This window comes from Abrus precatorius, unplaced genomic scaffold (genome assembly GCF_003935025.1).
Source record: "Abrus precatorius isolate BTA unplaced genomic scaffold, Abrus_2018 Scaffold2, whole genome shotgun sequence".
Classification (NCBI taxonomy): Eukaryota; Viridiplantae; Streptophyta; class Magnoliopsida; order Fabales; family Fabaceae; genus Abrus; species Abrus precatorius.
The window spans coordinates 22,466,640-22,494,226 of record NW_020874362.1 but is presented as its reverse complement, the minus strand read 5'-3'; the positions used below and the strand labels follow the sequence as shown (position 1 = coordinate 22,494,226).

Sequence of the window (27,587 nt, the reverse complement as noted above, 5' to 3'; positions counted from 1 at the left end):
TTAGTTGAAATATGAACACTCCAAAGCCCTTGCTTTCTCGTTTGCAATCCTAGCTTCGGGCCTGTTTGCTAGTTTGTATCCCCTCTCCTGAAGCAAATTTGAACCAACAATTATATTTAATCAACTTTGATACAGAAAATCATGCCTTATTCTCTAAAATCCATGACCAAAGGAGATGTACCAGCAAACGCCACAAGAATGGCAACCCTTCCTTCTTCTTGATTCGCTTCTCAATCACTTCAATTTCTGAATTCAGATTATCATACTTAGTCGTGAATGATAGATTAGAATATTAGAGAAGATTTTGGATTTTACCCTTCCTTGCTTCCCCTGTATTCAGCAACATAGTGTACCAAACTTCATTGAATACATCAAGTTGCTCATCAGATGCCCCTATCATCTTCAAATGATAGTTTAATTGATATAGTAAATTCCAAAATAAGCCAAGTGGAGCCACAAAATACACAAAAAACAAAAGGATGATCAGGAGAACCTTAAAATCATTAGCATCAAAATCTGGACCAAGTAATTCCAATCCATGCCTGTCGTCACCTTTCCCGTAGGCATAAAGTGCTTCTGCAAGCTAAGTTAGAGAATTGGATGGATTAAGTTAGAGAACACCTTATTAACCAAGGTTCTTAAAAGCAATATAGCATCAGCAACTATTGTTTGCGGACAATACTCTGTTTTGAACCATCCTTGTTGTATATATGGATGACTAACTATTGTATTGGGCTGGTTGGTGGTCTGTAGGCAACGTACTGTGTTGTAGGAAACTCCTTTTACAACAATGAATCAAAAATACAAAAAATGTTTTCAACTCCAAGGATTTCAAAATGCTGTAACGTTGCTTATTTATCCAGAATATAAATAAGGGAATAAAATTTTTGAAAATAGTATATAAATTCTAGGCGGACTTTTTTGCTAATAAAAATTGATGGCTAATAAATGAGAGGAGAAAATGCGTGTGCTTAAGTTTTACTCTAGACAATGACACATTTTCTGTACCATCCTAGTTAACTTTGTGGCAAACCTAAATTGCTCAAGTCAAAATGAGTGCAACAAAGTTAAGAGATTTCATATATCAAAGCAGTAAATGGGGCATACCACCATTCCTCTCTGCATTAAGTTCTGTTTCTTTTTAGTCATCCTTGATATCCTACAGAAGTAAACATGATACTATAACTCATGCGTATATAGATGGTGCCCCTGCGAAAGATGAGAATGAGATAACACTTTCACCTGTTTCCTAAGCCCTTGAGAAGATCTTTTGCTTTAGCAATATCTCCAGTCTTTGCCAAAGCCCAAACTGTTAATACATCAAGGTGCCAATTTTTATACCAGTTTGCCTAAACATGTAGCACACATCCATACAGGAAGAAAAAGTAAGAATGCCTATTCTTAAACTGCACAAAGAATTAAGTTTTTTAATTGATATTTTAAACAGCATACATAAGCTAAATGAAAATTGCCATATTAAAATATGTTTAGTACAGAAACTTTATAGCAAGAAAAGTTAAAAGAAAAATATATTTTACCAGAATTTCCTACAATAATAAAAAAGTAATGCAAGAAACATTATTGTGATAATTAAAGCTGTGCGTTAAAAGAGTTGTGTTTTTCCTCTAACAAGCAGCTTTTGAGGAGATAACAGAAACTTGTCTATTTAGCCATGTGAGAAGGCAATGATGTTTGGTTGTTATTCTACTTATAGTCAACCCCACTAAGCGGATAAGGGTTGGTTTTTAATGTAGATATTTTCAATGCCACATAAAGAAGTTTACCTGACTATAGGAATAAAAAAATTCATCACTTACAACAAATTGTATGGAAACATTAAATAACCTTATATAACAATAGAAACATCTTAAAAGTTGTTTTCAACTATCACAATTTGTGAGTATAGCATAAACAACATTGTGCCTACCTATAAGGATACTTGTCAAGTATGGAATAGATAAACTAATTGCATTTCAATAAAGTAGTGCTCAAAATACGATTCTACATAAAGTAAGGTTCTTTTAAAGGGATAAGTATTGAACTACGTTGAATCACAATCTAATCCATCTTCCATGCTCCAAGAGTACCTACCTCATCAACTAAGGAAGATTTACTGTCCACAGATTGTTCTGCCAATGTATGAATGCAAATAGCTGGTAAAACCCAAATCATCCATGTGATTCGGTATGCAGAATAAACTAGTTACATTGGATTACTTGGAAACAGTTTTTTAAAGTTGCAAAAACTACACTTCAGCACCCCACATTTTTGCCCTGTTTGGACTTATTAAATCATTGGTACAGTCAGCTTTGACCATGTGAATCTGATAATTGCTTTTATAAAAGACACATTTAGCTGTGTAAGAGCTTTTCCCTTCCTCTAGTTTCTTCAGACAACCATCCTCACACTAGATAATACTAAATACCAACATGTAACCAAAGCATGCCAGGGTTCCAAAATTCTATCACCATGAACTCAACACTGGATTACCATTTGCAGTTTCACATTGACACATCATATCATATCACCAACCCTTTTTTCACATAATTTATGACATGTAGAGTCTATCTTATCTTACTTGATCAGTTAGGCATTCTGCTAGGATCTTGAGACGATCTCCAATAATATCCATTTCACCACGTACACACAACCTCAAAAGTAGAGCCACAGCATTTAAATAAACCTATTTAAAGATGTTAGAATTGCTAATAAAAAGAATAAACCAAATGAGAAGCTACAAGTTGTGATGAAGTTGATAAAACAGCATACCTCTGCACTCACTGAATATGTTTTGTCTAATCATTCTAAATCCTTCCATATGTGATGGTCGTATACCTCAAGTACTCTTGTCATTGGAGCATGACCTTCTAAGTAACAAAGTGCTACATGCCACCAATTGTGGGTCAACCTGAAAGAATGGAAACATATTAGCTGAGTAATAGGTAGCAACCGAGATAAAGTTACATGAATCAAATCATACATGAAAAATGAACAAGAACTCCAAGAAGATGAACATCCTTCCATGAATTTCACAGCTTCCATAAAACGGCACTCATACTGAAAAACATGGCATAACTGCAGAACAAAATTTGAAAACCACAATAATTGTTTAGGTTATAATTTATAATAAGATATTCTTACTATTACTACATATTTGGGACAGTGATACGTGGTCATAAATTGTAACTTCATTTGATCTAAAACAAAAACTTGAAACAATACCCGGCCAATGGTTAAGTGATTGATCTTTCTCCAAACCTGTTACTGCTTTCTATTATTTGACAATTTTGGCTTTTAAATACAAAGCAACTTCTATGACATTAAGCTTTCATTGCTATGTGAATGAGAAGAACAGGTGAGGGGAGAAATCAAAATGTAGATTTCTAATAAATACTTTAACTTACAGCATGTTGTGCCCAGCAGTCATGCTTATTAATTTCAAGTCCCCTTTTGGCAGCTTTCTCAGCATCTTTCATGTGTCCAAGCTCCAGCAAAGGAAATGCAAGCATTCCATATATGTAGCTTTCTCCCTCATTTTGAGGTAAAACCTATAAAACTTAAAAGGATAAGGTTCGGAAACTTTCCTTCAATTAACAAATAATATAAATTAAGTCTCTTTGGAAGGAAAGAACTAGAGAATATAATTGGATAAGATCAAGATTCCTATCAAGTACAATAGACTACAGAGCCCTATTAAGTACATCAACTATTAAATTTGGATGATAAAAATTTGATCAATAAAAAAATAATTTTTGCCATTCTATAATGTTAAATCATTTGAGCAATTGGGTCATAAAAGAATAATAACAAAGGGGTTGATTCTTTAGTTCTGACTAACAATCAACTTTAAATCACTCTGACTCAACAGAGCCCTTCTTTATACAAGATACAGGAGTGTATGACTAATAAAACTCAAATTTTCATGGCCAATGAAAAGTTGTCTTATGCATAGAATTACAGCAGAAATGAAATAAGTGTTTTTTGATTAGAATAGAACCTGATCAACAAGAGATAAAGAAAGATCAGGCCGACCCATGCAGAAACATAGCAATTGTGCTCTGTTCAGTGAAACCAGATCTCTCGGGAACTGTTTTAGAAGCTTCAAAGTACAAAAGCAAATTTCATTAATCAAGGGAACTTACTAACGATGTAGATGAATTTGAAAACCCAGAACAGGCAACTAGATTCGGCTAGCAAAAAGTCCGCAGGATGTGGTACAATTCCAGCAAACTTTAACTAGAGCTCTCTAATATAAAAATATACAGCAGATTTTGTAACCTTGTTCAAAATTCAGTTTCTACACATATGAATTGTTGACGAACCAAAACATCCTCTTAAAATATCAACTCTGTAAAACTAAAAGTCAACTTTAAATTTATTAGATCATAACCTTCTGGGGGTTCATTTTGGATTTGCATTATTTCCTGTTATTTAGGGTCTATGTCAGCCAAAATAGTCAGCCTTTTTTATCACAAATTATTTTTAAGATTACCTCAATAGCATGAACTAACTCCTTCACTAGTATGAAGAATCAGACAAGTCCACTAGCTTTGGAGCAACAAGAGAGATTAAACATGGAGAATAAAATAATACTTGAAATATGCAGGAAAACTTGATATTCTATATGAACCATTTGCCTATACGTTTTCAGTTAAATAAATAAAAGTCACCCTGGAAGAATCAATGCTACTGTTGTCTGAAGAAACGGCTAGTTAACTGAATGCAATAGTAATGTGTATCAATAAAGTTTTCCACGCAATTTTAGAAGTAATTCACATAAGTCGTTAATCCTTGTAAGAGATAATAAATGTTGAAGGATGATAATCCCCAGATACCCCTTGTATAGATGAATAAGCTGCAATTTAAAACAATAATAAATAAATAAATAAGCTATAAACTATGAAGGACACGCTCACCTTGGAATGTAATTCATAAGCTACCTCATCATCTCTATCTCTAGACATTAAATAACTGATAGCCTCAAAAACTAGTTTCTCATAAAAGGTAGCTCGTTCCTGCCACAACTAAATTCTAATTATTCATAAAAAAACAAACTTGGACTAAGCAAATCTAGCAAAATTAATAAAAGATACAAGTTGGGATTTAGCAGCTTCAAGTAAAGAGGAAGCTTGGGAAGGATCGGAAGAGTAGAGGAAATCAGCCGCTAAGATGTTAGCCAAGGCACAGTCTTTGTCATTAGCAACAGCTTCCAGAATCACACACCTCTCCCTGCCATAGCTGAGCACCTTCACGTACTCAAAACCAAATCCCAAACAAAACCCAATTAAGAAAATTGAACCTTTATAACAGAGAAGAAGAAAAACATTGAAAAAGAAAGAAAGAGATCATTGAGATTTCAAACCTGATGGTAGTAGGTATTGATGGCTGAAATACATGTTTGAGAGGAAGTTGTCACCTCATATCCCCACTTGACTAATTTGACACCTCTTTCCATTTTTATTTTATTTTATTTTTTGTTCTCTCTCTTTCTTTCTCTCTATCCCTGTATTATATCGTTGTTAGCTTTTTCTATGTTGTTCTCGTCATAAGAAGGATAGGAACTGAAGTACAAGCTGGGAAACAGACAAAAACTATTGGATCGTAATCTTAGCCTGAATGTGTCAGAGACTCCAAAATAGGTAAAATAAATTTTGTGAAATTACTTGAATATGGAGTCCCAAAAATATTATCGATGATTTCTTATATAAGTAAATTTATCTTACAAGTGATTTTAAAATTTTGAGTATCTTTTAAAACTGAATTCATGCACTCCACTTGAGATTGATGGTCATGTGATTCCCACTTATGACTTTGGTAAAATGCTAGAACTCATCTGATTAAATTTCATTAAATTAGTTTGTATACACCTTTTCATATTCTTCTATTCACTTATAATAAATATTAAATTAATGCTCAATTCTTGAATAATCAGCAAAATTCACGACCATTCATATTTGTACTTTTAAAAGTATGCAAAATTTATATATTTGTTAATTTTAAAATACATAAAAGTAATAAATTATTCATACAAACAACAAATTTATAGTATGAGAAAAAGTTTCTATTGATTATAACAAAAGGGTTTTGCTAAAGCTATATTTGGGAGTTAGATTTAGGAAAGGAGGGAAGAGAAGAGATTAAAATGAGTTTAATCTTGTTTGAGAGTTGCTTAATTAGGAAGGGAAGATTTTGAGAGTTTTTCTAAACTCTCCAAAAGCTTATTTTTTGAGTGCTCTTATTTTGAAAGTTTTATCTCTCTCACTCTTTCATATTATTTTATAAAGAGAATTTTTTTTAACTTTTTTTTAAATGTTAGTTTTTCAAGTGATAATTTTTTTTAAAAAAATTTAAAAAATAAAAATTAATTTTAAAATTATTTATATAATTAAACTTTTCTATTATCCTACCTTCTCAATATTAAACATCTTTAACCTTTTTCCCGCTCTCTTCCCTTTCGCTTCTTCTCTTTTCAAACTATTTTCCTTCCTTCTCCTCCAAACTCACAAACAAATCCTAAAGACAAATATTCATTCATTAGGACCTTAATTCAAGCTTGCATGCATGAATGTTGTACTTTGCGTATTATAGTTTATTTGTATACATGATAATGTTAAAAGAGTTTTTTTATTTAAGTGCTCTCATAATTAAAATTTAGGAAGTTAAAATCTTAGTTTAACTCAATCAAAAATTAAGGTTTACATATTTAATTAACTCAATTTTATTTATCAGACTATCTTAGTAATCAATTACTAGATTGGGTAATTGATTACAAATATATTCTGTTATTTTAAAAATTAAATTTCTCAATACAAAATTATTTAGTAATCAATTACCAAGAGTAATAATCGATCATCAAATAAGTTTATTGTTAAAAATCCATTTCCTTTAGTACAAAATAACTCAACAATCAATTACCATGATCATTAATCGATTACCAATTTAGTAATAATTTAATGGTTTCTTAAAAAAAATTATTTAGTTATCAATTATTGTGTAGCTCTGTTATGTATCTTAAATTGAAGTCTATTATAACTTACCAATCATTTTTTGAATAATTAACTTTTGTTGAAAATTAAAAATCTATCAATTATATTATATAAATGAGTTAAAAATTTTATTAAAAGTAATAGAATTTTTTTTTAAGCATATTCAATTATACATACTAAGTTGTTTTCATGAGAGGATTTTGATCATCATCTTTGAGAATAGTCACGCGCAAAAGTGTGTTAACACTCTAACCACCTAAAATGAACACGCGCAAGACAAAAGTTCAGAAAACACATGCGTGTTAACATTCTGATCACTTAGAATGTTCACACAAAAGTAACAAAATTTTGAAAATCACTTCTAAGTGTCGACTTTGGACGATTTGAGTTCTTAATTCAGTTATAGAAGCTTCTAGAAGACCTTTCATGCTATAATCTTCAGAGATTAATGCGTGAAAGTGGAAAAGGCGGGAAAAACACAATAAATAGAAGTTGAGAGTTTAGATTTGTAACTTTTGTTCATTTTTTGTTATTTTTCACTTTGTAATTGTTTTAACTTCCAAGGGAAGTGAGAGAGAGAAAGATTGGGAATGACTTTCAAGCTTCATTGCTAGAGGAATCAAGGTGAAGATTGAGTCTTGGAAGATGTTCTTCTCTTATTTCTCCATTTTCCATTGTAATGTTGTTCTAAACCTTTTTTATTAGGAATATATGGATCCAGATTTGATATTGTGATGTAGTTTTGGATCTGGACCTTGAGATTTTAATTGAACTGAGTATATAATTCTATTTTTAATTGTGAACTAATCATTCATTCAATTGAACTTAGAAGAATTTTTATCAATGAAAATTAAGTTTATTTCTCATATCTGAATCATGTGCCTAGGTTATTGAGATCTTATGACTAAGTATCATAATCTAGTAATCCTATAATTTTTAGAACTTAATGCAATATTTGATTGAATTTCACCTAAGAAATTAGGGAGGTTTAATTAGATATTAGGATCAATGAGGCAAGGAATTATCCTTTGGTTAAAGATGTGAAATTGATTATCAATCAATTAGAATTCTTAAGAGTCCAGAACATTATTATATTGCAATTGAAAATCTGGTGAAATGATTCCTAACTATTTTTCATATAGCATTTTTAATACAAATTTCGTATTCTGTTTTCACAGCACATTTGTTACCTTTTATTGATCTTATTCCTTACTTTTACATGTTTACAAATCTTCCAAATGAATTGTGTGACTCAAATAATTGTTGAATTATGAATTGGTAATTGAAAATAAGATCCTTATGGACAATACTTGAGACTCATATTGATTTCTAAATTTTATTACTTGCTAAAACTACATAGTATACTTGCTAGTTAAGAATTTTACGCAAAAGAAGACTGCTATATTTTTAATTCAATTTACATGTATCAAGTTTTTGACGCCGTTGCTGGGGATCTTCATTTTTTAATATCATTAGTAGCAAGAAGACAATTATATTGAGCTATTTGTTTTTTGTTTTCTTTTTAAATTCTGCTTTTAGTAATTGAATTTCGTATTACCTTTTTGCTAGTTTTTCTGCATATGTTGCTATCTAGTTCTATATAAATTCTTTGTCATTATATTTTGTGTTCAGTTAAATGTTTATATGTTAGTATTCTTTCTTAATTTCTTGTAGGATATTCTGCTAGTATTCCTTCTGCATAATATTGTTATGTATTTTGATCAATTTCAAGTGTTTTTGTTGTGTTTAGTTTTCTTGTATTTTATGCGCAAGAAAAATAAAAACAAGGTTGTTCTTGTGTTTGATCCGGATATAGGCAGAACACTAAGAAGGCTGAGAAATGAATTGAGAGCAGGAAATTTAGCAAGCAAAGAGCAAGAATTTGAATCTACTCCTTCTACTCCTAAATCGGAAGAACTTCAAATTATTTCTCCTACACCACTAACTCCTTAAGAGAAGAAAATGGCTGAATAAAACATGATGAGAACTTTAGGGGATTATGCAATGCCTAATATGCATGGATATAACTCCTCTATAGTTAGACCTACCATACAAGCCAACCATTTTGAAATAAAATCAGCTTTACTTCATTTAGTTCAGCAAGATCAATTTTCTGGTTCAATTTCAGATGACCCTAACTTACGTATCTCTAACTTTTTGCAGCTTTGTGACACAGTAAGGATGAATGTAGTCAGTGAGGATGCAATTAGATTGAGATTTTTTCCATTTTCATTAAGAGATAAAGATAAATGTTGGCTACAAGCTCAACCACAAGGAAACATAACCACTTGGGCAGACCTTGTCAATAAGTTCCTTACCAACTATTTTCCACCATCTGAAGCTGCCAAATTAAGAGGTAAGATCACATCATTTGTGCAACAAGAAAGAGAATCTTTGTATGAAGCTTGGGAGAGAGATATAAAGAGCTGTTGAGGAAATGTTCACACCATTACATACCGGAATGGATGCAACTGGAAACTTTTTACAATGGAATGAGTCCAGCCACTAAAACCATGGTTGAAGCAGCTGCGGGAGGATCATTGAATACTAAATCATTAGAGGAAGCTCAATGAATTATAGAGAAGATGGCTTCATTTATGTACCAAAATTCTAATTCTAGACACCCTACAAGGAGTAGAGGATATGAAGCCAAAAATTTTGAAACTTTCGTTGCACAGAACCATCTGCAAAGCCAAATGTTTTCAGAGAAAATCCCTGCACTAATGATAAGTATATAATTAGGCCCTATTTTACAGTCCAGATATTCATATTTGACCTTTATTTTATTTGAGTTTTACATTAATTTATATATTAATTGTACAATTTAGTATAAAGAGGTCGCAAGTAAATTTTCGGTGCATTTTGGGCCCAAATTGATGGAAGATTAGAGCTTCACAGCAGTTAGCACGCCCAAACCTATTCAATAAGCACGGGGGTGCTTTGAGCCTAAGCATGGCCGTGCTTAAGGCCTTGCACGGCCGTGTTCATCTGCAGGAAGCCTAATTATGAAAAGTTTTTAGGGTTTTCAAATCCTATAAAAGGGAAGATCTCAAACATTGTAAAATAATAGTTTTTACATCTTGGCTTTGGCTCTAAAATACATCTGATCTCGTCTCTATTGCACCAAATCCTTGACACATGCTTAGCGAGACTTGAAGCTTCAAGCGATCGTACTTGAAGACCAGAAACACATCTCACACTCTAGTTTGTTATTTCTTTTGATTATGGCTTTGTTTATGATTGTTTTAGTTCTTTTCTTTAGCATGAGTAACTAAGTCCATAGCTAGGGCTATGAGAACTATTATTCATGAATTTATGAAATTTTGATGTTTGAATCTAAATTTAATTTTTGTTTTGTGATTAGATTTTATCCTATTGCGCTCCTTTCTTAATCCTAATTAATTATATCGTTAGGCGACCGTACCTCGGTTAATTAATAGATCTATAGGGTAAAACGAGACAAAGGATTAGGTGGACCAAACCAATCTTTCTCTTCTAATCGTTATTAAATTAACAAGTTCATAGGTTCCTTAAGCTTTCTTAAATTGATGTCTTACATGACCATTGAGGATGTTAATTTAGAGAAAAGAATATTAATATTACATGACCATTGGGTATTAATAGTATTCGTATGAATGATTGGTAATCACAAGAAAATCGAATTTAGAATTAAATAGAAGAATAACATAAAGGATTGAATGAGGAAACCCATATGCCCTGGGTTCCTCTTCGATAATTTTAACCAAGACGTGCATTGTATTCCTTATTCTTAGTTTATAATTAATTTTATAAATTCTTGTTTTAATTAATCTCATATCTTTGAAGCTTAAACAATTGAATTAGAAAATTCTTAGTAATTGAAAAACAATCATTGTGGGACGATATTTTAGGAACTTAATTTAAGAACTTTTTATTACTTCTCAATGGGTATATTTGTCCTTCGAACAAATTTTTGGCACCGTTGCTGGGGATTACTTTTTCAATATTAAGAAAATACCAAATTTAATTGATTTGAGCAATTTGTGTTTTATTTTATTTTAATTCTGGTTTGTTTATTGTTAAATTTTTCTTTTATATTTTATAATTTTTGTTTTTATTTTAATTTAATTTTTTTTATTTCACAATTTCTTTTAATGTATGCTCACTCGTTCTAAGTGCTCTACAACTTGTTTATTTGATTCGGAGATTGAAAGAACAGTTCGTAGACAAAGAAAAGAAGTAAGAGTACAAAGAATGGTAGAAGGAAGGAGATCAATTCAAGATTACATGACACCCACTGCTGGAGACACTCCTGGAAGCATCGCGGCCCCTAATGTGGAGGCAAACAATTTTGAATTGAAACTAACATTCATAACCATGGTCCAGAACTCCATACAGTTTGGAGGCATGCCTAATGAAGACCTCAATCTCCATCTGACAAAGATCCTCCAATTGACGGACACTATAAGTACAATGGAGTCTCCAACGATGTTATTCGACTCTGCCTTTTCCCATTCTCAGTGTCTGAAAGGGTGAACACATGGTTTTCCTCACTTTCAGCCAATTTCATCACAACTTGGGAGGATCTCACTCAACAGTTCTTGGGAAAGTACTTTCCTTCATCAAGATCCTCCAAGCTTATGACAAAAATATGTTGTTTCCAACAATATGAGACAGAATCACTGTTCGAGGCATGGAAGCGATTCGGGGAATTGTTGAGAAGATGCTTGCACCATGACTTTCTAACTTAGAGGCAGGTGCAAATCTTTTACAGTGGCATATCAATCACTACCAGGACTACAATTGATGCCGCAGCAGAGGGTCCCTCATAAGAAAAGATCCAGAAGATGCATACAAACTAATAGATGAGATAACATCTTCTAGCTTTTAGTGGCACACTGCTGACTCTTACGACATCAAGAGCAAAGAAACCGCTCTAGTCTATCAAGCAGAAAGCAGCAGCCCACTAATGAATCAAATGGCAGCCCTTGCAAAGCAATTAGAATATTTAATGAAGACTCAAGACCAACCTATAAGAGCTCTTAACTATTGGGGGAATGGCGTTGGAAGCCAAAATTCAAGTGTTTATCACCCTCCCTATATGCAAAATCAAGGAACAAGACCAGAAGGGAAAGAAGCCCCTAGATCTCAGTCTAACTTTCAAGAACAAATGATGCAATATGTGCATTACTCTGATAAGAGGATGACAGAGCTTAATCCAAGTTCGACCAACATATTGAGAGAACTAATAATAGGTTCACAGAGGTCAAATCTGAAATACAAGTCAACTCTTTCAAGATGAGTGCACAATTGGAGCAAATTATGAACCTTCTGAGTCAAAGAGTGATGGGAACATTGCCATCTCAGCTTGAACCTAATCCAAGGGAGCAATACAATGCCATTACCCTTGGAAGTGGGAAGAAACTACAAGAATCGCAGAAAAGAGGCACATGCACGCCCATGCTTATAGAGAAACACGCCCATGTTGATTCTACATGCACACCCGTGTTTACTGATGAGCACGCCCCTGCTACAACAGAAGCACGATCGTGCTTATACAAGCACGCCCATGACAATGATCAAAGCACGGCCGTGCATCACTATGAGCAAGACCGTGCTTCAAGCGAAAAGCCTGAAAAGGAAAAGAAGGAAGAGCCTCTTGTTCAACCAAGGTCGTAGGACCCTAAGATACCTTTTCCACAGCGGCTGCAAGGTCACCCTCCTTGTGATGAAGAGTTTCATAAGTTCTTAGACTTATTGGGCAAAGTTCACATCAATATGCCTTTCATTGATGATATCTCCAAAATGCCCAAATATGCTAAATTTTTAAAGGAGATGTTGACCAATAAAAGAAAGTTGAGAGCACATGAAACTACGAAGCTCACCCAAGAGTGCTCAGCTATAGTCCTTAAAAAGCTTCCACCTAAGCATAAGGACCCAGGGAGTTTTACTATTCCTTCTACAATTAGAAAAACTCATATTGATAAGGCTTTATGTGATTTAGGAGCAAGTATTAATCTTATGCCTTATTCTGTTTTCAGGAAGCTTGGAATGCATAAACATAAGCCAACCTCCATGTCACTTCAGCTGGCAGATAGGTCGATCACATACCCTAAAGGCATGATGGAGAACATAGAGTAAAAGTTGGGGAGTTTATATTTCCTACTAACTTTGTGGTACTTGACATGGAGGAAGATGATGATGTCCTCATCATACTAGGGAGACCATTCTTGGCCACTGCTAGGGCCATCATAGACGTACAAGAAGGGAAGCTTACATTGAGGCTAGATGATGAGGAAGTTGTATTTCAAGTTTTCAATTCTTTCAAGTACCCTTCTAGCCAAGAGTCCTGTCACTTTGTGAGCACTGTGGATGTTGCTTCTCCTCCTCCAATTTATGTGAAGTATGGAACCACAAGAAGAAGGCCAAGGAGGAAACAACATAAGAAGAAGAAGAGACAAAAGCTTAAACCATCCATTAATAAGCCTTCTAATTTAGAGTTTAAATTTTCTTCTTTTTATTCTAATCCTCATCTTATGAATAATTTTTCTGATGTAATAGGTGTTGGGGAGGCAAAGCTGTTGGGAAGACAATTACATATCAAGGGAGTCACCTCTAAGACTCATGCCTTCTTCCCATCATAATTTACCAGGAACGTCAGGCTCGTAACGTTAAACAAGCGCTCTTAAGAGACAACATGTGTCTTTTATTTATTTAAATTTTATTTCTTTTTGTTTATTTTAATTTTGCTATTGTTATTTTATTTTTAGAATAAATAATAAGCATATTGAAAGATTGCAAGAACGGAGTTGATAGTTCCCCCACACACTTTTAAGCTTTGATCTGAAAGCACGCCCATGCTCATCCCATACACGGCCATGCATTCAGTCGCAATTGTGAAAGAAGCTTTACATCATAAGCATGGGCGTGCTTAAGATTTCAGCTTGGTCATGCTCCCTCACTCGAAGTCGTTGCGCCAATAATTATCAGGGAACTTCTTTCCTTTTATTCAATTGCCCTCTTTGCATGCTTTTAATTTAATTGCTTTCAAACATTGAGGACAGTGTTTTGCTTTAAGTATGGGGGAGTAGTTACTAATTATATAACTGTTATTGCATGTTCTTGAGTAAAGTGTCTATGCTATTTTTTTGTGATAATTTAAAACTTTTTCCTTCATAGAACCCAATTTTTCTAGATAGAAGAACATGTTAAGTGATTATTATTGACATTATACTTTCATTTGAAAAATAATAATTAGCTAAGTTCCTTACTTTTATGTTATACATTAAACTTTAACCCACATATGTGAGATTTGAGCCTTAAAGGGGATTTTTATTTTAATCTAATTAATTGTACCCCTTTTCTCATTGTTTTGTGTGATTATCTCCTTAGGATTTGTGCTTTAGAGTTAAACAGAAGAATAACATAAAGGATTGAATGAGATAACCCATATGCCCTAGGTTCCTCTCTGATAAGTTTAATCAAGACGTGCATTGTATTCCTTAAGTTTATAATTAATTTTATAAATTCTTGTTTTAATTAATCTCATATCTTTGAAGTTTAAATAATTGAATTAGGAAATTCTTAGTAATTGGAAAACAATCCTTGTAGGACGATATTTCAGAAACTTAATTTAAGAACCCTTTATTACTTTTCGATGAGCACACTTGCCCTTCGATCACACACGTATTCAATTTACATTTGCGACTACTCCTAACTGTCTTCTCATTCGAACAAAATTTTCCAACTTGAGTGGCTTTGTCATGACATTAGCAACTTGTTCTTATGAACTACAATGTTGCAGCTCAACAATTTCATTCCTTGTAAGATCTCTTAGAAAATAAAAACGCACATCGATGTGTTTACTTCTCCCATTCATAACTAAATTCTTTGACAACTTTATAGTTGAACTATTGTCACAATAGATAACTGTAGGGCTTATTTGATTTCTTTCCACTGCCTCAAGTATTCGTCTAAGCCACACAACCTTACAACAACTTGTAGCTGCTGCTATAAATTCTACTTTAGTTGTTGATAGACTCACCACTGGTTGCTTCTTCGAACTCTATGAAATAACAGCCTCACTTATCATGAAAACACAGCTTGATGTGCTTTTTGTCTTCAACATCATTAGCATAATCACTATCCGTATAACTGATCAGATCTTTTCCTCCATTTCTTTGATAGAACAATCTAAATTCGCAAGTTCCTTTGAGATAACGTATGATTCGCTTTACTGCTTGAAAATGAAGCTCCTTTAGATTTTCCATAAATTGACTAACTTGACTCACACTATACATGATATATGGCTGTGTGGCAGTTGTGTACATTAAACTACTAACCATCTGCTTGTAGAGTGTTTTATCAACTCTTTTTCCTTCTTCATCCTTGCCTAATTTGCTTCTTGGAACCATCGAATTATGAGCAAAATTTGAATTTTTCATTAAAAATGTCTCTAGAAGATCTATCATGTACTTCTTTTGTCACACAAAAATACCATTAGCTTGTTGTGTTGCTTCAAAATCGAGAAAGAATTTCATTTTTTCCATGTTCGTCATAGCAAAGTCTGACTGCATTATTCCTTGAACTTCATCATCAACTCATCGTCATTTCCTTATAAATCAAATCATCCATATACAAACTTACCACCATAATATTGCTCTCCTCCACCTTAGTGAATAAAGTGGGTTCACACTCACATTTTGTAAATCCACGGCTCAGAAAATAGCTTTCAATGCGCCTGTACCAAGCCCAAGGGGCCTGTTTTACGCTATACAGAGCATGATTCAGCTTGTAAAATTTTCCTTCCTTCCCTTTTTTTTTTGAATTCTTGTGGTTGTTCAACAAAAACATCTTTAGTTAATTCCCCATTCAAGAAGGCAGATTTGATATCCAACTAGTAGATGGGTCATCCATGATGAGCAGCTACAGCAATGACCAATTGAATAGTCTCTATGCGTGCTACAAGGGCGAACACTTCCTTGTAATCTACTCTATATTCTTAAGTTATCCCTGAACCATCAATCGTGCTTTATGCTTACTAACATCTCCATTCTCATCACACTTAGTTTTGAAGATCCATTTAACCCCAATCTTCTTAGCACCTCTTAGAAGCTCTGTTAAATACCATATTCCATTTCTTTCTATAGCTTCAATTTCATCTTCCATGGCTTTTCTCCAAATTGGATTCTTTGCTATGTCTTCATAGTGGACAGGATCATTTTCACTGCCGACAGTCAAATGTGACTCATTATCATCATCGGACAACCCTTCATCTATTACATAATCGTGCATCCAAGAAGGTTGAGTGTGATGCCTTCTTGGAAGTTGTTGTTCACGAGCCTCTTCTTGTTAGGCCACTTCATCTTGTTGTATAGATCTTTCTTCATATTCTTTTTCTTCCATTTCTTCCTTTGGACCATTATCCCTTTCAGCATCACTTTCATTGTCATGCCAATCCAATTCGAATTGAATTGAGCTTGTGAATTCTTCTCCCCAATTCAAGCATTCATCCTCTTCAAATATAACATTTCGACTAATAATTATCTTTTTATCAATGGGATTATAGAGTCGATGCGCCTTTGATTCTTCACTAGCTCCCAATAAAGTGCATGTTACACTACTTTTATCTAATTTAGTTTGAGAGTTATGTTCTACATGCACATGAGCCACACATCCAAAGACTTTAAAATACCCAACAAAAGGTTTTTTCCCACTCCAAGCTCCCTCTGGCGTCTTGTTCTACACTGCTAATGTCGAACTTCTATTAAGAACATGAACTGCCCAATTAATAGCTTCTGGCCAAAAACTCTTCGGAATACCTTTTGCGATTATTATGCTTTAAACCATGTTCATAATGGTACGATTCTTTTGCTCAGCAACACCATTTTGCTGAGGTGAATATGGAGCAATGGGTTTCTTTTTTATCCCATTTTCAGCACAGAAATCTGAGAATTCTAATGAAGTGAATTTGCCTCCATGATCTGTTTGAAGACCCTTAATTTGTAAACCTGCTTCACATTCATCCTTGGCTTTAAATTCTTTAAAGAACTTGAATGCTTCTGATTTCTCATGTAAAAAATAGATCCATGTCTTTTGAGTACAATCATCAATGAAAAAAATGAAGTACCTCTTATTATTGTTAGAAATTGGTTGAATAGGACCACATAGATCGGAATAAATTAGTTGTAATGGCAATTTAGCTCTCCAAGCACTCTTCTTGGGGAATGGATCTCGTTGTTGCTTCCCATTCAGGCATTCTTTACACACTCTTGATGATTTTATCAGCTGCGGTAGACCTATTACCATCTCTTTCTGCTGCAAAGTGTTGAGTCCATTGAAACCCAAATGACCATAGCAGTAATGCCATAATTGACCAGTATCTTCAGTTGCTGTATTGAAGCAAGTTATACCAGATACTAGAGACACTATTACAATTTTGAACATGCGATTGGAGGACATCGCAGATTTCATGATAACACCCCTTTCAGGATGATAAACCTTGTAACTGTTATGTTGAATAAGCATAGGTAATCCCTTCTCTTGAAGCTATCTAACACTTAGCAAATTATTTTTCAAATCAGGCACATAAAAAAATTCAGTTATTACCTATTTTGATTATTAATCTACAGCCTCACATTTCCTTTTCCTTTCACCACCAAGATTGCGTTATTGTCTAGCTTCACATTGTATGCAAATCGCTCATTGAGGTCTGCAAAATATTCTTTTCTATTGCACATATGATTGTTGCAACCAAAGTCTAGAAACCAATCCTCGCTCTGGAGTTGTTAATCTCCATCCTGAGCCATAAGCAATGTTTCTTCAGAAATCTCGGTATGATTGCTTTCTTTGCTTTGACATTCCTACTGTACGTGCCCTAGTTTGTGACAATTGAAGCATTCAACAATGGATTTGTCCAAGTTTACCCTTCCTCGTCATCGATAGCTACTACGACCTCTTCCTCTATTAGAAGATTCCCCATAAGTCACCTTCAAAGCTTGTTCCTCTTATGGGCTAATCATTCTTTGCTTATGCACTAGCAAACTGCTTTGCAATTCATTATAGCTAGTTTGCTAGTGTCTTGTGCCTCCTCAATTAAACAGACCACATAGTTGGATTTCAGAGTCATAGATCGCAATATCTTTTCCACTACTTCTGTCACTTTTGTTTCACCATTAACCTTCATCTTGTTCACAATCTTAAGTGTACGTGCAAAATAGTCATTCACAGTCTCTCCAGCCTTCATATGGTGTGTCTCAAATTCCTTCCTCAATGCCTGCAATTGAGATCGCTTAACTCGCATCGAACCTTGGTACTTCATCTTCACAGAGTCCCATATGTCCTTAGCAATGTCCTTCTTGAGAATTGTCTCGAGAATGGAACGATCCAAGGCTTGAAAAAGATAATTCTTCGCTTTCAAGTCCTTAAGCTTCTATTCATCAATTTGAGGTTGTTGCGCCTCAATTGGTGTCGTTCTAGCATATGCAACTAAAATTCCATTTTCCCCCAAACTCCAATATTCTTTTGATTGTAGAAAATTCTCCATCAACATCACCTAATGATCATAGTGACCATCAAACTTAGGAATTGTAGGTTGCACAAAAGTATTTTCTGTTGTCATCACTCTCAGTCTTTTTTTACAGATTAGCTAGTTGTAGCTATGTTGTATCGGACCTACGAGAGGCTCTAATACCATAATGTTATAAAAGAAAAATAGTTGCTAAAGTATTTGATAATGAAAGGATAACTCTGTTTTATTCATGTGCTATGCTAAATATATATAGCCAGCTTTCAAACAGAAAAATATCTAAAAGACAACAACTTAACCAAATTATTTTGTTGATATCCCGCAATTACCCAAAAAATAAGGAATCAAAACTTTAGTAAAATTAAGTGACTTATTCAAAGCTAACAACCTTTAATATTCTAGTAACAGCCAGAGGCTTATTCAAATATATCTAATAAAAATACCATTTGGCCTGAGTAGGAGCCAATTAAGTCTAAACAAAAGGGTATATTCGTAGAACACTTTCTTTAATAATCCTTCTTCGTCTATCCTTCAAAGTTATATATCTACCGACGAACTTGCATTTCTCATAGAAGCACCAATGATACCTTGCAAGTAGAGTCCAACGAGTGAAGATCCTTCTCAACCATCATTTTCTTTGTTCTATATAAATAATGTTAGAATAGTGTCACCACTAATGTTTAGTTATTCAATTTTTCTCTTATGATCTTTGTCTACCATATCTCGGATAAGATCCTTTTTATTTTACAGAGACCAAAGTACATTCATGTAATGTCAAAACAAAGGCTCATATATAATATATGTTTATTCATAATAGTTAATAGTCCGATGTGTTAACGTATAACTTAAACTTTTATTATTGAGTATATTGATTGAACTTAATAAATTTTTGCCAGATTTTGGTTAATTATTGCACATTTAGACGAATAATAAATGTTGTAATTAATGAAATCTTATGAATAAATTATAACAAGTAGAACTGCCAGCAGTGTATCTTGTAATATATATATAAATGTGTTCTTCATATTCATCAAAATATTATAATAAAACGCTTAAATTTTATTAAATTATATTTTATATGATTTAATTTTTTTACTCTGTTTTCACTTATTCAAATAATCTAAGGAACTTTGTTCACTTTTTTTTGCTATTTTACTTGACACACAATATATTTGTTTTTCCTATATTTTATTTTATTTTATTTTTTAATTCTAATTTTTTGTCTTTCTAATTTTTTTTCAATTCGTTTCATCTCATCTTAATATTTTATTTTACTTTTTATTATTATTTTTTTGTCTTTCTAACTTTTTTTCAATTCTTTTCATCTTAATATTGTGGTGAGTTAATAACTTATGGTATAAAATGAATCTGAGTAGAACTAATAAGAGAGACTAACAGTACACTCTCTAGCATATTATTTTTAACTACTTCTAATTATTGACTAAAATTTATAAAAAAATTATAAAGATATAACAGAGAAATATTAAGAATTTGTTTATTTTTTATTTTTAAAAATAATTTTTTTCTTTTTAAAAATAAAAATAAAATAAAATTTGTTTGTTAATATAAGTTTTATTTTTATATATTTTTTAAAATATCTTAAAATATAATTTTTAAAAATTTAAAACTAAAACAACAATAAACAAACTCAATTTTTCATTAATTTTAATTAATAATTAAAAATATATTAAAAAGAGTTGCTAATATATTCGTGAGGGAACTACTCCACGTCGATAAACTGCATTATGATGCAGCTGATGAGCAACCTTAAAGATAATTTTATTGGTTATACTAAATCTGTCTGCTTCTAATAGATTGTCCAAACTTCATTGCATTTGTTTAACTCCTCACAAGCACTTCTTCCATTTGCTCAAAGTATGGTTTCTTTGACTAAACCAAGACCCAAAATAAGAGAGAAAGGTTCTCAATAGAACATACTTGCTAAGAAATTGTTTTATATACCTGTAAGTGAAGTAATTGCAATATGAGAGCAAATTCATAGTAAAAAACAGATTTGCATTTGCTGTATGAAGAGATGAAAAGTAAAGAGTGCAGTAACTCATTAGATAATGAAAGGAAACCGTGTGAATTGAGTGTGTTCCATGACAAATAATTACTAAGACCTTTAAATTCAAAGGAAATAAAGCAAGTTATGAAAATTCTCTTTTTGGCTATTATTGCCTCCTAGTCAGGTGTAATCAGGTTATTAAATTCTAAGTGAAGGGGAGAAGTTGTTGAATAGGCAATTACTTGACACTAAAATATCAAACTGAATCAGTAACTTGATATGGAACTGTGATTACAAATGAGAGGACAACCCAAAAGGACTAAAGAGAGGAGGAGGTTAAGGATAACTTCTAGATAAACTCTAACCACAAACTGAATTTTATTTTAACATAATTCATCACACAAGAACATCATTAGCACCCCAAATTCTATTTCTTGCCAATAGCAGTTCTCCATTTGATCTGAAGAGACTTGGAAATCTCAACAAGTCTATCAGTCTCTGGGATGAGCCCCTTCACAGCAGGATCAGCAGCAAATCTCTCAGCCCATTTCACCAAAGCAGGAGCCTTTGCTTCCACCAGCAGTTTCCTTTCATATCTATGCTCTATCACACTGACCCATCCCAGGAAGCACCCAAAAGCAATATCAAGGAACCCAATCCTGTCTCCACCAAAAAAGGCCTTTCCTTTGCTCAATTTCCCAAAAGCATCCTCCATCCTCTCAAGCACTTCTTCTAACACCTCAAAGTATGGCTTCCTTTCCTCCTCACTTTCAACAATCAAAATGCTTTTCATGGAAGGAAACCACTACCCCCATTTCCACAAAATAGTAAAATCAAATCAAGTTAATTTCATTTTTCATGAATATCAAACAAAAAATAATTTGCAAAATTATGCTTGTCTAATCTAAGAGTAAGAAATGAAAGGAATTAGGACATGTTTAAAGAGCTCATGAACACTGTATGTAAAACAATTTGAGACTCTTCTGAGTTGTTTCAGTTTATTTTAATAAGTTGTTTTCTATTTATCTCAACAAATTTAATCATTAAATTTATGATATAAATAATTTTTTTAAAATATTAAATAAATACTTAAATAAGCAATCATTCAAACACATTCTTCATCTTACTCATACAACTACATGTGAATCATTAATCCTATTTCACTTGATACACATTTTGATACATATATAGTAAGTTCCCAACATAAAACGTTTTAAATCAAATAAATTCATTCCAAACACAAAAGAAAGAAATAGCCAAAAGAAGCTATACCTTGTCATCTATGTAAGCAGCCCAGAAACGAGTAACTGCTCTATCATATGAATCAGAGGGAAGGATAGAAGGACCAAAGGGCCATGTTTCATCTATGTATTCAACTATGACCAAAGACTCACAGATGGGTTTGTCATAGTGGAGGAGTACTGGGACTCGACCATACACAGGGTTGGATTGAAGAAGAAAATCACTTTTGGGGTTCAGGGTTTCTTCAAAGTATTCATATTCAAGGGATTTGATGTTGAGGGCAATCTTCACCCTCATCACATAAGGACTAGACCATTTGCCAATAAGCTTCACCTCACTCTTATCCATGGAGATTGTAAGATATATGTTTGTCTGTGCTAACCAAAGTTTATGATCAAATTATTTATATCAAAATTATCATCATTTTTTAAATGGTTTAACGAATAGGAATATTCTTCACTTTAAAAACCAAAAGTAAAGTAAAAACATTGCCGTCCCGTGAGTCACTTTCTGGCAATAATTTTGATTGTACTATTTAAACTGTTAGAACACTTTTAAGTAAACCAGCACTGGTCTTGTAAGAATATGTGTAATGTATATAAAGTTATGTTATGTAATTCCTATTAATATGTATGTAAAGGATTGGATATGTATAATTAGAGGTATTTGTGAAAATCTCAATTCAAAATAAATGGCAGAAAAAACAATGCACCAGCCGGGAATCGAACCCGGGTCTGTACCGTGGCAGGGTACTATTCTACCACTAGACCACTGGTGCTTCATGTTCAACGCAATCAATATTAAAATTTTTGTTCTTATATCTGAAGTGGTTTACGTTCTAATTTTTTTTCTTGGATTTTGGAGTGTGTTTTTAATATATATATAATGTAAAAAAAATCAGAGAAAGATAAAGATAATTATAGACAATATCAATTTTTAGATGTTTAAATAACAAAAGTGATATATATTCGAAGTTTTAACAACACAAATTAAAACCTGAGAAGTCAGAACCAGAGTAATCAAGAGTAGTGCTACTTACAAAAAAAAAAAAAGTTAACCGGAATTACATGAGATATGATTTTTGTATTATTGTTGGATGAAGACAACAAATTAAGCCATAAAAAAGCAAAAGAAGTAGACGAAAAGCGCAAGGCACGTAATTGGTATAAAATCGTGCACCAAATTTTGTACTAAACAGAAATTTCCTTAATGAAAAGTACAATCACTTAAACGAAGAGAAGAAACAAGCATTTTAGCCCTTAGCGTTTCAGCGTCTTGGCAAACTCAAGAAGCTTCGTTGTCTCTGGCATAACACCTTTAACAGCACCATGGGCACAGAATTCTTGGGCCCATTTGAGGAGCCCAGGTGTTTTGGGCTGATCCAGCAATTTCACCCCATTTGAGATCTCAGTGACCCTCATCCACCCCAAGATGCTACCAAGTGCAATATCCAAGAATCCAATTTGGTCACCGCCAAAAAAGGCCTTGCCTTTGCTACTTTCTTTGAACGCATCCTCGAGCAATGCCAATCCTTCTCTTACCTCCTCTATCAGTCTCTTCTTCTCATCCTCTCCCTTTGCTCCTCTAATGGATTTCATGGTCGGGTACCACTGAAAAGTCACACAATTTCATATTTCAAGTCTTGCACTTTGGAAAACTTTTGCTTTGCAATTTTGGGTGTCACTCCCACTAGTATCTTGTTCCTTGTGCTAAAGAAGTTAGAACTTCCGGTATCCAGTAAAACTCACAAATGGACAATGGTTTTATCTTCATTCTAGTCTGTGTTAGTTTGGGTTGACACATAAATTCAAGATTGATAAAGGTTTTTAAGGAACATAAATTTACCGTTAAACACTCTTTTTTACGCTTAAATTAATATTTCTCATTTATACTTTTGTAATTTTTAATAAATTTTAATCAATAATTAAGAATGTGTTAAAAAATATATTAAAAAAATGTTGCTAGAATTCCTCTGTAAATATCATAGCTGTCCTTAAAAATATTTTACCTTTTCAATTTTATTACTAATTTAAATTTTATTTATTTTAATCTTTCATTTAATAAAATTATTTCTCACTGTTTGAAATTAAAAGTACTTAAGTACTTATTTTTTATAAGTTTTAAGAATACCTTTGCACATAATGTAACTTGCTTCTCTTTCTTACTTGATCTTAAATTTTCACTTAAAAAACATTGCTTCAGTAAGCGATGGCATCTTGCTGAAAAATGTCATCTTCCCATAAAAGTTACTTAAGGAACCATCAAAAAAGTTTCTCTAAGTAAAAGAAAAAAAAGTAAATAAATATTAATTTAAATTCTGTATTTTCAAAGATTGAAAACATATTCAAAGGCTAGATAATTAATCTTGTTTTTCGCATTTTTTAAGCATTATAGTGATAATAATGTATCTATGACCATAAGTAAATATATAGCTAGAGAACTTTGGCATGGGATTAACAAAGGCTAGATAATTATACCTTTTCATCAATATAGGCAGCCCAAAAACGAGCAATGGCGCGGTCATAAGGATGAGAGGGGAGAATGAGAGGGGCAAATGACCATGCATCATCCACATATTGTACAATGATCAAAGACTCGCAAATGGGTTTGTCCCTGTGAATGAGAACAGGGATTTTCTTGTGTATAGGGTTGGATTTAAGAAGAAGCTGGCTTTTTGATTCCAAATTTTCCTCAAGGAACTCATACTCCACTGATTTTATATTTAGAGCTATGCGAGCCCTCAACACAAATGGACTTGGCCATGCACCCAATAATTGCACCTCACTCTTCATGACCTTCTCTGTCACTACTCTCTATCTTGGTCTTGGTATGTGGGTGATCATAATGCATTAATATATAGAAGAATGAAGCAATACCCATAAGAAGATTAGTTGATGTTGGGGGTTTAAGAGGATAGTTCATAACGTGACCTTGGAATGCTAGTTGAAGACTTGAAATTCTGTACCTACCATCCCCAGTCCCCACCCACCACTTCTTACTTCAGGGAAGTAAAAGAACAATGCTCGTCAGATGTGATTTTTTTTAAGGACGTGAAAAGAAGTAAAAAAGTAAAAAATAAGATAGATGATATAATTTAAAGAAAGAGATTAAAAAAAAAGTAAAAAGAATTAAAGTCAATACATGCGTATGAATATGTTATTAAAAGTAAAAAACACAACTACATATGATCCTGTCTCCTGTATCGTTGTCTTATCTTTCTTATTCTTTTATGGTATGTTGTTTTGCAGGATTTAGGAAGGAAAGATTAAATTATGGAAGAAAGTAAATTTTTCCATGGTTTGGTATCTTTGTTCGGCAGTGAAAGCAGGAAAAATAATTTTGTGGGGCTCACTGCAACATTTTCTTTTTTCCATTGGATTATGAGAGGAAGAAGCTGTTAGCATTTTCCGTTTTTTTAGTTCATTTACAATTAAATAATATTTTTATAACAAAAAATATAGGCAAATAATTAATAAATTTAAATTAAAAAAATTAATTTTTATTAAATTTTATTTTTATATTAATATAAAAATATTTTATATATTTTATATATTCCTCTGCAGGGAAAGGTTGGTAGATTTTGTGGCTGAGAAAGATACACGATATTAACGCACTGAAAGTGTTGCGGAGAAATCTTAATTTCTTTTCAGGGGGGACAACGTTTATTGTCTCAGCCCAATATCCATAGAAAGAAAGAAATGACTTATTTATTTAAAAAAAGACTTGATAATTTGTACTTATCATCCTTTTACTTTTATATGATTTAATTTATTATTAATGGACTAATATCAATCTTTGTTATTTAACAATTCCCTTAAAATTCATGATTATCTTTTTTCTATATCCTTTAACTTGTAGCTAGTTTTACTAATATTTTTTTTACATGTAACACTCCTCTTCAAGGGCAATTAACTTTTTACCAATGAGAAAAAAAAAATAAGAAAGGTATGTCTAATTCTTATCTTCCAAAATTTATTATTCACATATTGTTATTTTGCTATAGATATTTGGAATAAGTTGTTATCCCCTCAGGTTTGGAGTAGATTTTATAAGTATAGTGTGTCTTTCTGACTTCTTTTAATCTCCAAACTAAAGTAACAAATAAAGTTTGTAATTGGGATATTCTCTTTGGAGTTGTTAGTTAGAAGAAGTTGTTGGAAAGAAACTCTTATTTTTTTGACCTAATTGTACTCTTGCTTTTGTTTTGCTTATTCAGACTTTTATTTTCACAAATTACATTTCTTTATCTTCTGTCTGTACCATCCCTTTAAGGGTCAATCTTCTATTTGTGAAGGTGTATTGAGGAGTCCTAGTGAGGCTTTTGTTGCTAGTTTCATAAGAAAATTGATGTTTTTGTTTCCCTGTTAATTAAACTTTGGGCTATTTTTGAGGGGTTGAAATTGATCAAGGCTAGAAATCTTAAGAATGTATGTATAGAGACTATTTCTAAAAAGGTCATTAGTTATATTTTGTATGAAATGTTACCTCTGAAGTTTATATTTCCTTAATTTGTTCTATTTTTTGTTTGCTTCAAAAATATAAATCTTTTAGTTTGATCCATTTACTAAGGGTTGATTCCCGAGGTTTTAAGTATTCTAGATTTATTTCTTAGGTTGTTTGTGATTTTTTTTTTTTAACTTTTAAGCACAATAATTAATATATTAATATATATATATATATATATATATATATATATATATAAACTTTCTCAAGTTGTTTGTATTATATATTGAAATATTTGTATCATGAAATAAAATAATTATACAAAATTAACTTTTAAAAAGTGAAAATATAGATAGTTAAACCTATTTGTTGTTAAAAAAATGAGTCTATTTAATTTTAAATTAAAATTTATTTTTAATTACAGATATATCTATAAAAATTAATCATTATTTCAAAAGAAGTTAGTACTTTTTATAAATTAAAATTTTTAATAAATATTAAAAAATATTCTTATAAACTCATATATGATTAAATATTTTTTACACATATTATGTATATATTAAAAATTAATTATAAAAAATTGTTCTTATAATCTTCACAAAAGTAAATGCAATATGTTTTTCTAAGGACACGTGATGAGATGAAACGATATTAATTTTAAGTTGAAGTACTGTTTATACGAATATAAAGTTAATTATATATAAAATCTATAATAATATTTTTTTAATATTTATTTTTACTTAATTAAAAGGTATAAATATTTATATATTTAAAAAACTAATTATCTAAGTTTTTAAAGATATATCTTTAATTAAAAATTGACTTATAATTTAGCAATTAAATAGATTTATATTCTTGTCAAAATTAATATTTTTGTCTGCTAATATTTTTTAGTTTAATTTAATTTTTTAATTTTTATAAACATTTTAAATAGGTCATTTTTTATTAAAAAAATTATCATTTTATATCACATATATTATGCAATATTATTCATTATTTCTGTCTGACCTTATCTGACATTTCTTCCCCTTCCTCCTCCACACTAAACACCCTCCTATTTTAACTTCTTTTTCAAACTTCTTCCACAACCACTTTGCCTTTGCCCAAATCAACACCGGGAAGACACTCCTTCGCCATAAAACTAGGTGGAAGATTCAACCCAACTTTCTCAGATCAATTAATAGTAGCAATGCAAGTCTATCCTTCACCATCTTCCACAATTCAAAAATTTCATTTCCCTCCTTCATCAAAACTACCCTTAGATTCAAAATTAGCCACCATCAACTCTAAAGGTATAGCAAATTTACACTTATTCAAACAAACTATGTAACCTTAAATCAAAATCACCAAATAGTGAATCACAAACATTCACAAGATGCTTAAATATTTAAAATTTCAAATT

The 27,587-nt window shown here is 32.2% G+C and overlaps 2 protein-coding genes, 2 non-coding genes and 1 pseudogene across 4 annotated transcripts; all 5 read right to left on the bottom strand.

Annotated features, from left to right (window-relative positions):
* Positions 1-5,455, bottom strand: LOC113857671 (annotated as a pseudogene).
* A 3,877-nt stretch (positions 5,456-9,332) lies between these two features.
* LOC113860349 lies at positions 9,333-9,441 on the bottom strand. Its single transcript, XR_003503802.1, has one exon. It is a non-coding gene; the product is annotated as a small nucleolar RNA R71 (small nucleolar RNA).
* An 11,124-nt stretch (positions 9,442-20,565) lies between these two features.
* Positions 20,566-22,140, bottom strand: LOC113857983 (glutathione S-transferase U17-like). The gene is made up of 2 exons (XM_027490349.1): positions 21,773-22,140; positions 20,566-21,305 (listed from the first exon to the last, which is right to left on the bottom strand). Exons 1-2 carry the CDS (start codon positions 22,088-22,090, stop codon positions 20,928-20,930), a joined length of 696 nt encoding a protein of 231 aa, XP_027346150.1. The 5' UTR covers positions 22,091-22,140; the 3' UTR covers positions 20,566-20,927.
* Positions 22,141-22,449: 309 nt separating this feature from the next.
* TRNAG-GCC lies at positions 22,450-22,520 on the bottom strand. Its single transcript has one exon. It is a non-coding gene; the product is annotated as a tRNA-Gly (tRNA).
* A 481-nt stretch (positions 22,521-23,001) lies between these two features.
* On the bottom strand, positions 23,002-24,534 carry LOC113859621 (glutathione S-transferase U17-like). Its single transcript, XM_027492345.1, has 2 exons — positions 24,220-24,534; positions 23,002-23,352 (listed from the first exon to the last, which is right to left on the bottom strand). The coding sequence occupies exons 1-2, from the start codon at positions 24,532-24,534 to the stop codon at positions 23,002-23,004; spliced, it is 666 nt and encodes a 221-aa protein (XP_027348146.1).
* Positions 24,535-27,587: the final 3,053 nt, after the last annotated feature.